The following is a 13,152-nucleotide window of genomic DNA, read 5'->3' as shown; positions in this document are numbered from 1 at the left end:
ATGGCCTTTTGAAACAAGGATGGAGCTGTCTTCAATCCAAAAGGCATGACTGACCACTGGAAGTGGTGATCTGGAATGCAAAAACCAATTTTGGGACGATCATCTGGATAGATGCCCAGCTGCCAAAAACCTGCTTTTAGGTCAAACTTTGAGAAAATTTGAGCTTTAGGCAAGTTTGCAAAAAGAACACTTCTCCGAAGAAGAGGGAATTTGTTATCCTGCAAAAAATAATTAAGAGGCTGGTAGTTGATAACCAAGCGAAGCTTTCCTCTTATCTGCTCTGTTCTTTTGTTGACATAAAATGCTTCACATGCCCACTGAGAGGTTGTGGGCTCAATCAAACCTTCTGATTGAAGTTGCTGAAGTTCTTGAAGAGCAAGCTGGTAGTGTTCTGGGTTCATTTCATGATGGGTAGCTTTGGTGGGATTAATGTCTTCATTTTTCTTAAAGGGAAGAGAAATGAAGAAATCTGAATTTTTCCAAAGTGGGTAGGAGCATTTGGTGAGAAACTGAGAATGGGATTCAGCACAAGAAGTTTGGATTATGGCTTCTTTAATGGTGGAGAAAGTTTCTATGCAAAAGAGATTTGGTTGGGTAGTCTAGGGTAACAAGTAGTCTTTGTATTTCAAACCTTTTTTGAGCCAGAAAACTTTGCTGAGATTTTGGAGAATATCAAAGCCTAACAATAAATCTTTTCCTGGGAGATCAGAACCATAGACTTGATATTTTATGGTGTATCCAGGAAAAAGTTGAATGGAAACAGGCTTACTTATCAAAGTGATAACAAATGTTTCTCCATTGGCTCCTGTAAAGGGCCTGAAACAAGACTGCCAGTAGGACCTGGGAAAGATTGCTGGGTTGAGAATGGAGGCTGCTGCACCAGTATCAAAGAAAGCGATGACTGGTATGGGTTTCTCATATTTGCCAAGCAAAATTTTGACCTTGGCTAAAGGTTGAGCCAGCATGATGTTGGGGAACCCAATTGTTTGGACTTCATAAGGGAATGAGTCAGGATCATCAGAAGAGTCATTTGATTCTGCTGAATCGTCTGAGTCATCAAAAGTGAATGTAAGAACTGCTTCATCTGTTGCTTCATCGTCGATGGAAAATAGTGATTCTACATCAGCATCTTCAAGATCATCATCAATGAAAGCCAAAGAGTTCACCATTTTGTCTCTTGCTGCCTTATTTGGACACTGTTTTGCATAGTGCCCCTTCTTTCAGCATATGTAGCAGCAATCAGACTTTCGCTGCCCTTTGAACTTTTTCTTCTTGAAAAATTTCCATTTTCTCCGACATGGAAACTTGCCAGATTTTGGAAACTTTGAAAACTTACCAGGAGATTGAAACTTTCATTTCTGAAAGTGTTTAGACTTCCGGTGTGAAGGACGGCAAGTGCACTTCTTGTCTTTGCACTTTATAGATAGGTCAGGACGATCACATGCTTTACCAAGAAGTTTTCCCTGTTCTTCAAGAGTTCTGAGGAATTTTTGGTGATTACACAATTTTTCCAAGGCAATCAAAGAGTGCTGGTAAATACCACCAAGAGATGTTGCATTCAGTGTCAATCCTTTTGTCTGAAGTAATCTTGTTGTCTCATTTCCCAATGGTTCTGGAAAGGAATTGAGAAAGGCTTGCTTGAGATTGACATCATCCATGCCGTTGAAAAGATAAAATCTCTGAGACATGCGGTCATAATAAATCTCGAGATCTTTCCTTTTGAATGAACAGCACTTCATGTTAAGATATTCTTCTCGAACAAACTCTTTTGTGTTGTTGTGGTCACCAAGAAACTCAGTATGCAGGACTGAGATGAATTGATCAAGGGTTGGCAATTGTTTGAGCTGTAGCTGTCGGTATTCACCAAGAGCTAAGTACCATTGACGTAGGCAGCCAAGAAATTTTGCTGTATACTTAGTAATGACATCACTGAGTGTAGCATTAGGAGAGAGCATAGCAGCTGTGCACCAAGCATGAATCTCATAAAGTTTATTCAACCATTTTGATGGGGGAATGGTGTCAAAAGAGAAACCTTGGGTATGCATATTGGAATGTGAGAAGGAATCAAAGGTAGAAATTTCAGGGGGTGTATCAAACTCAGGACCTTCTTCAATGATGGGATCTTCAACATGTTCTTCTGGGTTTTCAGGGTTCATCATGAAAACAGTAGGAATTGGCATAGAGTTTGTGGATTCAGTATCTGAATCAAACTCAATGGTTGGTTCAGGAGATGGGGTTTCTGGTATAGTGGCTAAGGTATGTAGGAGAGTGGAGATTGGATTTTTAGCAGGGCCAGATGGTAGTTGAACCATTAACTGAGGTGACTTGGAATTTGGGTCTGATGGTTTGGAGGGAGTAGAGGTAGTTGGAGTAGATGTAGATATAGATGGTGGAGACGGACTTTGTGGAGGCTAGACAGGTTTTATCTGGGGCTTTAAGAAAGGAAGTTTTGGTGGATATGGTCTTTTTGGTGGAGGAAGAAAAGCTGATGAGCTCCCAAAGATATTGGACTCACCAAATCCTGAAGTAGGATTTATAGGTAAGGGTTGAGACATTTGAGGATACCCAAACAAACTTTGTTGAGAAGAAGATGTGAACATATCAAACGGGTTTTTTTGTTGAAAATTCTGCTGAGCTTGGAGAGAATGAAGCTGGTTCTTGAGATGCTTCATTTCAGCATCCTTGTGGTAAAAGGCTGCTGAAAATGCTTGGTTGGCATAGGCCATTTGGAGAAGTTCCTGGTGAACATTCTGAATTTTTTGCTGCAAATCTCTGATAAGAAGTTCTAAGGTTGATAACTTCTTATGAACTGCATTCTCCAAATTTTGCTGGGAGTTAGCAATTCTCTGAAGAATTTTGTTCTGAGCCAGAGAATTTGCTGACTGCCAATTTATTGCTGCTTCTGCTGCTGACACTGCTTTAGTACTACCATCAGGGAGAATGGTAGTAGAGTCTAGAATTTTATGCCGATGGGTCTTCCTCTCTTGGGAATTATGAAATTCCAAAGGAGGAAAATCTGCTTCTGTCTAGGAAGGGGATGAGGTGAACATAAAACATCCACTCGGTTGACTCGACGAACCATCATCAGATGGAGGTTGAGGAGGAGGTGGAGATTTACAAGGAGTGGGAGGTGAAGAAGGACATATGGGACATGGTTCTTCAAAATCCTCGTCATCTTCTAGGAGACTGTCTTCTAGACAATCATCACAGTCACAGGTATCAAAATAACAATGACCTGTTTCTGGATTTTTGAAATAGAAGACTAGAAGGCCACTGGGTTCAAAATATTTAATTGGAGGGCCAGGTCTAGAACCATCCACAAACATGTTAATTCTCAAGGGAAAAATAACAGGATGGGTTGAAGATGAGGCAGAGGTTTCTTTTGGAAAAGCAATTTCCACGGTACCATCAGGTTTGGTGATGAAAGTTGGGTTGGATGTTTGGACAGGTATGGGCTTGTTTTGGTTTTTCTCATAAGCTGTAACCCAAAATTCTGGGAGAAGCTTGAGAAGCTCAAGACGGGAAATTTGTCGAGGTACATGGACACAAGAAGCTTGGTGAGGTGCATTTATGGTGAGGAAAAAGGCTTCATCTGTGGAGGATGGTAAGGACATATCAAAGGCATGGTTTTGGAGACGGTAGGCCATTTGGTAGTGAAGGGTGGCTGCATATGTGGAGGAGATTTGAGAGGCACCACCAATTTGAACTTGGACCTTCAAGGCGGATAGCAGATGAGGATCTGCTAATGGCATGTTGAAATTGGGGTAGAAGGTAAAAATCACAGTTCCAGCATTTAGAGTGGTTTGAACTGTAGCGATGCATGCGTGCTGATACTGTAAAAACCTGGTATCGACCAGAGCAAGTCTGGACCAGAGCAAGTCTGGACGTAACAGGCAAACCTTTTCTACCATGGAAAGTGACAGCAAGTCAGATTGCTCCAAAGTGAAGATGGGTAAATCCTTGTTGTTGCCAAAGACAGGGCAAATCAACCGGGATTTCTAAAGGTAAAAGTTGTTCAGCTTCAATTGCTGCTATGAAGCACTGATCAAATTTAGAGGCTTGAACATACTCTTTTACGGAGGTTGGGCGTTTTGTGGAGAAAAGTTGGGTGACGGTCTTTTTTACAGAAGTTTGTGATCTGACAAAAGCATTATAGGGGTTTAGGAACGGGAGATCAGTAAGAGGAACCTTACTATCATCAGGAAGGTATTCAAACTCATACAAATATTCTAGATTAGAAGAAGAAGATGAGGAATTTCTACTGGTGGAGGAACATGAAAGGACTAAGGATGACGAAGCAGAGGAGTGGGTGGTAAACAGGTGATTCATTTTTAAGAGTAGAATTCTGGGTTCTCCTTTTTCCTCAGTACAACAAACCTTTTTCCTTTTTCAACGTATAGATCTTCAACCAATTCTGATTAATAAAATTCTGTATACTAGGGTAGATAAACCGAGACACACTGCTCAATAGCCAAAAGTCTCAAGGTACTTTAACCCACTGATACAAAATTCTTTTAACCAAAATAGTTAATGAAGTTTCTGATGTGGAGGATCCTGTGAAGGCAACCACAGAGCATAGGCTTCAAGTTTTTCTTTTAGAAAAGATTTGAAGTAGTTTTGGAAAAGAAGTTCCCAGAAGGGGGTTTAAGCTAGAATGGAAGACATGACTCTGCTACCAAGTTTACAGACACCAAGTAGGTACAAACACTAAGTAGGTTAGGATCAAAGAGAATACAAAACACAAGATATATTAGGAAGACACTGGCTTTCATTAACTTGAACTAACTTATTTTTACAACGGGGAGAGTCCCCCTTTTATAGGCATAAAAGGGTTCTCCAGTTACATCATAGTGTCTTCCGCTTACATCATATAATAGTACAACCACTGACTATTACTTAATACTTCTGACTCCTGACTACTTTTACATTTATTACTTTCCTGACTTTTACTTTACAGACTTTAGACTTTTGGTATCAGAGCATTGAGATTCACAATGGAAATTACCTGGTCATGACTCAAACACTGTGCTCACTCAATGGATTGACACCTGCAGAAGTTCCCTCATCTCTCCTCCATTATGAATCTGCAAACTGGAAATTCAATGATGCATATCCGGAAGAATGGCGCCAAAATATTCGCTATCTTTTGACCCAGTATCACTTGACTGACAGAGATGAAGAAAGTAGTTCAGATGATCCAGAGTGACAAGGGTGAAAATTATTGGTGATTACTGTTTATTGTTGTATCATATTATTGGTGTGTACTGTAATATAAAGTGTGGTAGTATTGTCCTCTTTCCGGAGAGGGGTGAAAGTCTAAAGTCTGTAAAGTAAAAGTCAGGAAAGTAATAAATGTAAAAGTAGTCAGGAGTCAGAAGTATTAAGTAATAGTCAGTGGTTGTACTATTATATGATGTAAGCGGAAGACACTATGATGTAACCGGAGAACCCTTTTATGCCTATAAAAGGGGGACTCTCCCCGTTGTAAAAAGAAGTTAGTTCAAGTTAATGAAAGCCAGTGTCTTCCTAATATATCTTGTGTCTTGTATTCTCTTTGATCCTAACCTACTTAGTGTTTGTACCCACTTGGTGTCTGTAAACTATATCAATTCATCTAGCCGCTAATGAAACAATGCAAAGTAAGAATGTTGTGCATATTATTGTGTACGTTCCTAGAATTTTCTAACTTATTTCAGTTATTGGTTGCATAATGTGATGTTCCTTTTTTGCCTAAAAAAGAGAAAAAATAATTTAGACAAGTTGAAAACCTGAGATTTAGAGATTTGTTCACTTCTAAAGTTTAAGGCTCAAAATATTTTAAGTGTTATCAACTCTTGTATATGCTTTGTCACCAATGGGGCCCATCCTAGTGAATTGTGAGATTGATTCTCTAAGATCAATCAATGTGTGCATGCTTAAGCGGATTCAGACATCTTAATTATAAAAATTAAAAAGAAGAATTTTAAACCAGGGCAGACGAGGATCTTTCCAACTTTATATCAACTCCTAAGTTAGAGGCTGCAGTCAAATCTAGGAAACTAGGACCACCCATGAACACAAGTATGCACAGCCCCCACTATAGGACATGACAGTTCTAGAAGAGCTTCTGAATAGCTGATCTTTGCTATTTTTTACTCTCTTTTTTTTTGTTTTTTTTTTTTTTGACAACATCAAGGTCATTCTCATAAAACTCAATTCATGGGATACATCTTTAGACAACAAAACTTCTACTTCAGGCGGAATACAACCCAATTGAGAAACAAAATTCCTACTAGACCATGTTTCGATAAAATTCTTATTTTTTAAGTACTTATTTCTTGTTTTACAAGACAAATTATTCTATCACAACATATGCATCACTTTTAATTCGAAAAATAATTTATGTTAGTTAGTGAGACAACAATTGGAAGCTAGCCAATGTGCAACTTTGTTTTTCTCTCTAAAACCCCACGCAAAGGACCACCTCCTGTCCTTTGCCCACAACTTGATACTATCTTCTACCACTGTGTTGATCTCCCAAGGGCATGTATATTTAGAATCTGAAATTTGCTTTAACAAGTTCCAAATCAGACTCAAAGACAACTTCAATGAACTGCATCTCCATAGCAGTATCGCAAGCGATTCAAAGGGCTTAGGCTTCGATAGAAATACCTGAACCTGTTGAAATTCGAAGGAGCCATGCTATGTTTTACTTCGACTACCCTGTTTTGTGGATATTAAATACCAATTCTCATGCGAAATTGGCCTACTCCTATCCTCAAAAATCTGATTGGAAAAGAAATCCAACAACCATGTACAACCACAATTAAATCACAAGTCATAAGACAAATTGTTAAAATCGTCAATGCTTTTCTCTGTCAATGTTGCCTTTATCTCTTTCATTTCCTTCTCTATTCCAATTCTAAGCTGAAAATAATATACTCCGTACTTGAATAATCTTATCGACACCAATAAATCAGCCTGATTAACTTAAAATTCATAGTTCAAACCTAGCCCCGACACTTCCTGCATAGGAAGATAGAAGGCGCAGGTTCATCATCCTCAATTCCGCAGCAGCACCTCGTATGCTGCCACACGTGACAACCATCGCACGTCACCATCCTCTCCCCGTCGTCATCCCTGGCCCCACAAACGCAATCCACAGTCCGATTCCCGGGCCCACCCTCGTACCTCAGCTTCGTTTCCAAGTCCAGCCCACACCCTCTGACCCAAACCTGCGCACCTGGCTCCACCGCGCACGATAGCACCCTCCCGTCCTCAATTCCCCTCAACCCCCCAACCTGCCTTACATCGAACCTGTCCATGATGCAGTACGTGTCCCTCAGTGAGCATTGCGCCACCACCCTTAGCTCACCAATTGTGATCCAGGGTGGTACCACCACCAACTCGCCTGGTGGCAACGGCCGCGTCAACTCGGTCTCTAACTCATCAAAACTCGGCAAGACCCGGCACGTAAGCGTCATTAGATGGTCATTCATTTTTTCCATAATTTCCCATTCCTTAACAAAATGCTTGGTGTCCAACACTGTCCCAGCGGCCGAACTCACCGGGTTGTACTCGGGATATCCGAGCAATACATTTTTATACAGAAACAGAACATCCCCATCAACATCAAACGCAGATTCCAACCCAGATAAACCAACCACGTGTTCAACCTCCGATCGGTCAAGAATGTCTTGAATCGAGAATTCAACCGTTTTGGTGGACGGGTTTCTCGAGCGACAAACAATTTGATTCCCCACAATAGAACCATGGATCGATTTCAGAACGTAATCGATCAATCCGGTGTCTCCAACAAATTGCCTAGCAAAATCGCGCAACTCTTGCCTAGAGAGACCGTTTTTGCCGTTTTTGATTCCTTTGACTTCTCTCAGAATGTTCCACACCACTTTTGCTACATGTTCTAGCCTTTGCGGGGGCCACCTCGAATCAAATTTCGCGACAGAAGATAAAAATGTAGCCGACTCTGACTCTGCAGATGAATCTGTTCTCTTGGCAACATGATTTATAGTGAATTCTACCAATTTGGTTGATGGGTTTACCGAGCGACGTACTATTTGGTCGCCCGTGGCTAGGAACTCGATCGATTTCAGCACGTAATCGATCAATCCAGCGTCTCCAATGCATTGTCTAGCCCCGTCTCGCAATTCTCCCAGTGACATCACGAAATCTGTGCTACCATTCAACAAGTTAAAAATCACTTCAATTGCATTTTCCAGCCTTTTTGGAGGCCACCTGCAATCAGTGCTCCCTAATGAAGACACAAATGTTGCAATACTTAATGGATTGTCCACCGTTTGGGACCCACATTGATGGGTTTTTCTTGATGAATGCTTTGAACAAGTGTTGTTAGCTCTTGACTTGAAATCAAGCATGAACTGTAAGAGATCACTGATTGTGACCAATTTGGTTTCGCTAAATCCTCTGTATCTGTTTATAATTTGGTGAATGACTCTTCCTTGTCTCTTGTTTTTGAAGTGAGCCATAATTTTGTTGAGGTCTAATGTGCTGAGTGTGTTGATTGCTTTGTTGTATTGATCCTCTGTAACTCCATAGCTTCCACGGCCAAACTTGTAACCCCATTTCCCAAACCAAGATTGTCCATATGCAACACCGTAGAGCAACCTCAACTCCATGGAACTCCTTTCTGAAGCGTCATTCGTCGAAATTTTCCTGCCAATTTTCCAGAAATTCAGGTTCAAATATATTCTTAACGTGTCAAGAAATCAATGGATATGGTCGCCGTAATTCACTAGTTTGTAATTTTAGGGGAAGCGCCAGAACTCACTTGACAAAGAAGTTCAAAAAAAATGCTGGTAATCTGAATAGCACTTTGCAATTTGGACCTGCTTGGATACTTGGATACTTTCGATTGCTAGCCTTTATTACCTGATTAGTCTTTATCCAAAACTATTGCTACAAATTACCCATGATATGTTTGTTCATTGCTTGGATTTATCCATGGCTACCTATTAGATTTAGGTACCAATCAAAGATTGCCTCATGTGATAACCTCTCATGTGTTCCATCATGTGACGCAAAATAAGACCTACTACGGTGTCATTTAACAATCCGAACCAACCATTTTGTAAGTACTGAGATACAATCATTGTTCATATAAAAAATCATATTGATCGAGTATCGGTGTTTATACGAATAAATTAAATTTGTAGCATAAAAAATTGAAGGTAAGACCCAGACTATCAACTTCTCTTCTGTCAAATACGATTCAATCAGGTTTTTATTGATGCAGTAATTAACCTGATCCTTCATCCAAATGATTAACACGTCAAGACCTATCAAACGAAAGGCTAGAATCGTCGAGTTGGAACTGCGGTGAGCTATATTTTTGCATCGCATGAGGAATCGTCACATGAGAAGATCTTGACTCAGCAAGAATATTCTATATTCCTATCGCGCAACGATTGTAAACTATCAAACCTTATTATAGCAATACTTTATTTGTCAAAGACAAGTGGATTGCTAATTTGTTTATTGCTAACTTGTGTATCGTAATGAGCAAGTATCCTACATAATCCAGTACAGCAAATTACTGAACACTGTCCCTAATTCCAAAGGAGACACACTACATAAACTGAACGTAAGAAAGGAATTCATCAGATCATAACTACACGCGCGTATGCGTATATACCTGGTTTGAAGAGTTGTGCAGATACGGTCCCAGAGATCCATGATTTGAACTATTGGAATACAATTAGAATCCTCCTCCTCAATTCCTCCGTTGATACATAGTAGATGGCCAAACCCATTGCAGTGAATCAATCCATACAAGAGATGGCGGCGATTCTCAAGACAACTCCCCTTCAACGGCTTATCCCACTTGTTCCCCGCCGGAATTATCACATGATACCTCCGTTTCGGCACAAAATGGTGCCCCCAACCTTCAAATTCACCAAAACCCACATCACGAAAATTCGAAAACAAATTCAATTACCCAAAGAATTCAATCAATATATCGAGAGAGAGAGAGAGAGAGAGAGAGAGAGACTTGCCGACGCATTTGCAGTGCTGGCAAAAAGGGCTGAGAGAGAATTTGACGGTTTCTTCGACGGTGTAGAGAGGGAAGACGGCGCCATTTTCCTCGTTGACGAGGAGAGTGGACCAAGTGGGCAAACCGGCGACGCTATGCTCTGAAATCTCCGCGAATTCTTTCAGAAACAACCCGACGGAGTCTCGGAAAGGGCTCGAGAATCCAACGGTCGAGGATCGACACGGGAAGGTACGAGACGCAAACAGATTTGTTTTTCTTTTTCTGGTCTTCGTACAGGGTTCGAACAATTGGGTTGCCATCGGAGAAGCCTTCGAAGTTTTTTGTTTCAATTTTCCAGAGAGAGAGAGAGAGAGAGTGGGAGGGGTTTCAAATCGTGCTTCGTCTGAAAGTAATGGGCGGTTTTTGATGGGCGGAATTACGATTGTAGCCCTCTGATGGCGGGAAAGTTTTGGTTGTAGAGATGGGCGTTTTCGTCATCGGGTTTGGGGGCGGATAAGTTGGTTTTCCGGCTTTGTGATCGCAAGATTGGGACATGGAAGGTGCGAATGTTCTGGTGAGACGAGTTCCGTGGTAAACTGTGTAGGTTTTGGAGATGAGCCATTTGTCGCCATCTTACACGTCCAACACGAAGTGGCAGTCACATTTTCTTTGAACAAAGATGTAAGGGGATGAGAAACATACGAACTTGTGTGTGCCCGCACGTAGAGGAAGTACAAAACATATGTTTCTGAATCTGTATAGGCAGAGGACCATTAAATGGGGATCCAGGATATTGACTTGCGTCATAATTTTAGTACTAACATTGGTTGTGTAGGAAATGAGCTATTTTTTTTATTTAATTATTATAAATCTTAGCACAATTATTTTACATATTGGTATCCATTTTGTATTGAATGGGGTTCTTATTTAATGTAGTATGAAGCTCAAGTAAAATAGACTAACAATACAATTAGAAATATAAAGGTAGATATATAAATCTTCTGTCAAAATCGGTGCGTCATTTGCCAATGCATCCGCACATCGATTTGGCCCGCAATAAACACACCTACACATCTCCCGAAGTGATCCCGGAGTAAACCTCCTGTGCAGGCCGTGCCCAAGGCTTGGTTGACAGCCCCATCAGTGTTGAAGTTTGACAAAGTTCTCCTTAGGTGGAACCCAGCCCACAACTACAAGGATATCAGATATGGTCCGAGACCCAGGTTCTTGGACTAAAAAATGTCATTCCCACACCTTACTGAGAATGGTACTCCTTTTTACGACTGAATTTGGTTCGTGCCGATTGGAATGAGGGGGTCCTCATTTGATGATTCGAGCCGCTCAATGTGTTCAGAACATGATTTTAAAGGCAACCGTGAGAAATCGGCCAAAAAAAATGACCAGGAAGGACTTCATCCGAGCAATTATGAATAGTTTTTTATTGAACGGTTTAAATAAAAATTACTCAAATCAAGTCATTCCCGGTCTTTTTTTGACGATTTCTCACACATACTCTTAAAATCACGTTCTGATAACATTGAGCGATTCGGATAATCGAAATTCGATCGGAAAATTGGAGAAATGAGAAGGTCCACATTTTAACTAAAATGAGAACCCTCTCATGGGAAACGTGTGTGTGTGTGTGTGTGTGTGTGTGTATAGTTCTTTTCAAATTCGGACGCCTTACGGTCTGGACTGTTCGGACCTCCCATTTCCCAATCGATTTTCAATGATCTAAGCCGCTCAATGTGATCAGAACGTGATTTTAAAGGTACTCGCGAAAAATCAGAAAAAAAATTGATAAATATCTAAGCCGCTCAATATATATACTGGAATGGTAAAAGCATGGTGGGATAAATATCTCACCAACGAGTCACGTGAAGAAATAAAACATGTTGTCCAAATTGATGAGAATGGTCTCCCAATTTTTTATAATGATATTGGCATGGGAGCACTGAATGGAGTTAACACTCTTATCTATACCATAATTAAACACTTCATTGGAAAACCTAGTAACATTACTTCTAGAATACATGATCAGCTAAGTAATTTACATTGTCCAACACTAAGCGATTTTAGATGGTACAAAGATATTTTTATATCTAGAGTAATGCTTAGAGATGATTGTACAAAGTCATTTTGGAAAGAAAAATTTATTAACGAACTCCCTAATTTATTTCCTAATAAAATTAGAGATGTTCTTAGTCAACCAACAGGAGTAATTGAATATGATAAATTAACATATGGTGACATTATCAGTACCATTCAAAAAAAAAGGATTAAGAATGTGTATTGATATGAAAATTAGTAAACGAGCTCAGAAAGATAAAAATAAAACCAAGTATGAGCTAGGAAACTTTTGTGAACAATACGGTCTACCTCCAGTAGCACCATCACGAAAAAAACATAAACATTATAAGAAAGTTGAGAACAAGAGTAAAAATCACAAGTATTCTAAGGATAGTAAATCACAATCCTCTAAAGATAAATATTACAAAAAACCTAAAGGTCAAAAGAATAAAAAGAAAAATACAACCAGTGATGTAAAGTATGACAAAAGTAATATTACATGTCAACACTGTGGTAAAAAAGGACATTACAAAAATGAATGTAAGGTTAAAGCAAAAATCAGTCAACTTAATATATCTGATACTGATAAACAACAAATTTTAGAAATTTTTAGGATGAAATTCAGACAATGAAGAAGAAATTGTTAAATCTTTAGAATACCATTCTATTGATGATAGTCCAAGTGATGATCAAATTGAGATTGGATGTACCGATAACTGCTGCAAAAAAATAAATGTACTTATCAAAGAATTACCAGAAGAAGAATTATTAATTGATCAAATCAGTAGAATAGAAGATTCCGAGTTAAAATAACAATATGTTAAAAAACTCAAACAACTCTTAGTACAACAAGATAAAAAACCCCAATATAATAAACTAATAGTAAGTCTTAATAATACTATAGAACGATTTAGTAAAATTCATAAAGAAGTTACCTTACAGGATCTACAGCAAGAGACAGATCTTATTAAAAAAGAAATCACGAAAATCAAAAATCAACTTCCACAACCAAGCAAAAGATTTGTTAAATTTAAAATGGACAGCTCATCTTCAGAGGAATCCTTAGAAGATAATGAAACCAATAATCAAGA

General features: G+C 39.4%; 1 protein-coding gene across 1 annotated transcript; it reads right to left on the bottom strand.

The window, feature by feature from the left end:
* Positions 1–6,898: 6,898 nt before the first annotated feature.
* Positions 6,899–10,562, bottom strand: LOC131300911 (PHD finger protein At2g01810-like). The gene is made up of 2 exons (XM_058326934.1): positions 9,653–10,562; positions 6,899–8,673 (listed from the first exon to the last, which is right to left on the bottom strand). The coding sequence occupies exons 1-2, from the start codon at positions 9,691–9,693 to the stop codon at positions 6,990–6,992; spliced, it is 1,725 nt and encodes a 574-aa protein (XP_058182917.1). The 5' UTR covers positions 9,694–10,562; the 3' UTR covers positions 6,899–6,989.
* Positions 10,563–13,152: the final 2,590 nt, after the last annotated feature.

The sequence above is a fragment of the Rhododendron vialii genome, chromosome 9a (genome assembly GCF_030253575.1).
Source record: "Rhododendron vialii isolate Sample 1 chromosome 9a, ASM3025357v1".
NCBI lineage: Eukaryota > Viridiplantae > Streptophyta > Magnoliopsida > Ericales > Ericaceae > Rhododendron > Rhododendron vialii.
This window is presented reverse-complemented; position numbering and strand designations above follow the sequence as displayed.

Bases quoted from the DNA above. Each gene is read 5' to 3' on its own strand.
- LOC131300911 (XM_058326934.1), bottom strand. From the start codon at position 9,693: ATGGATCTCTGGGACCGTATCTGCACAACTCTTCAAACCAG. The intron at 8,674-9,652 runs GTATATACGCAT...GAAAATTGGCAG, and splicing joins TGCACAACTCTTCAAACCAG to GAAAATTTCGACGAATGACG.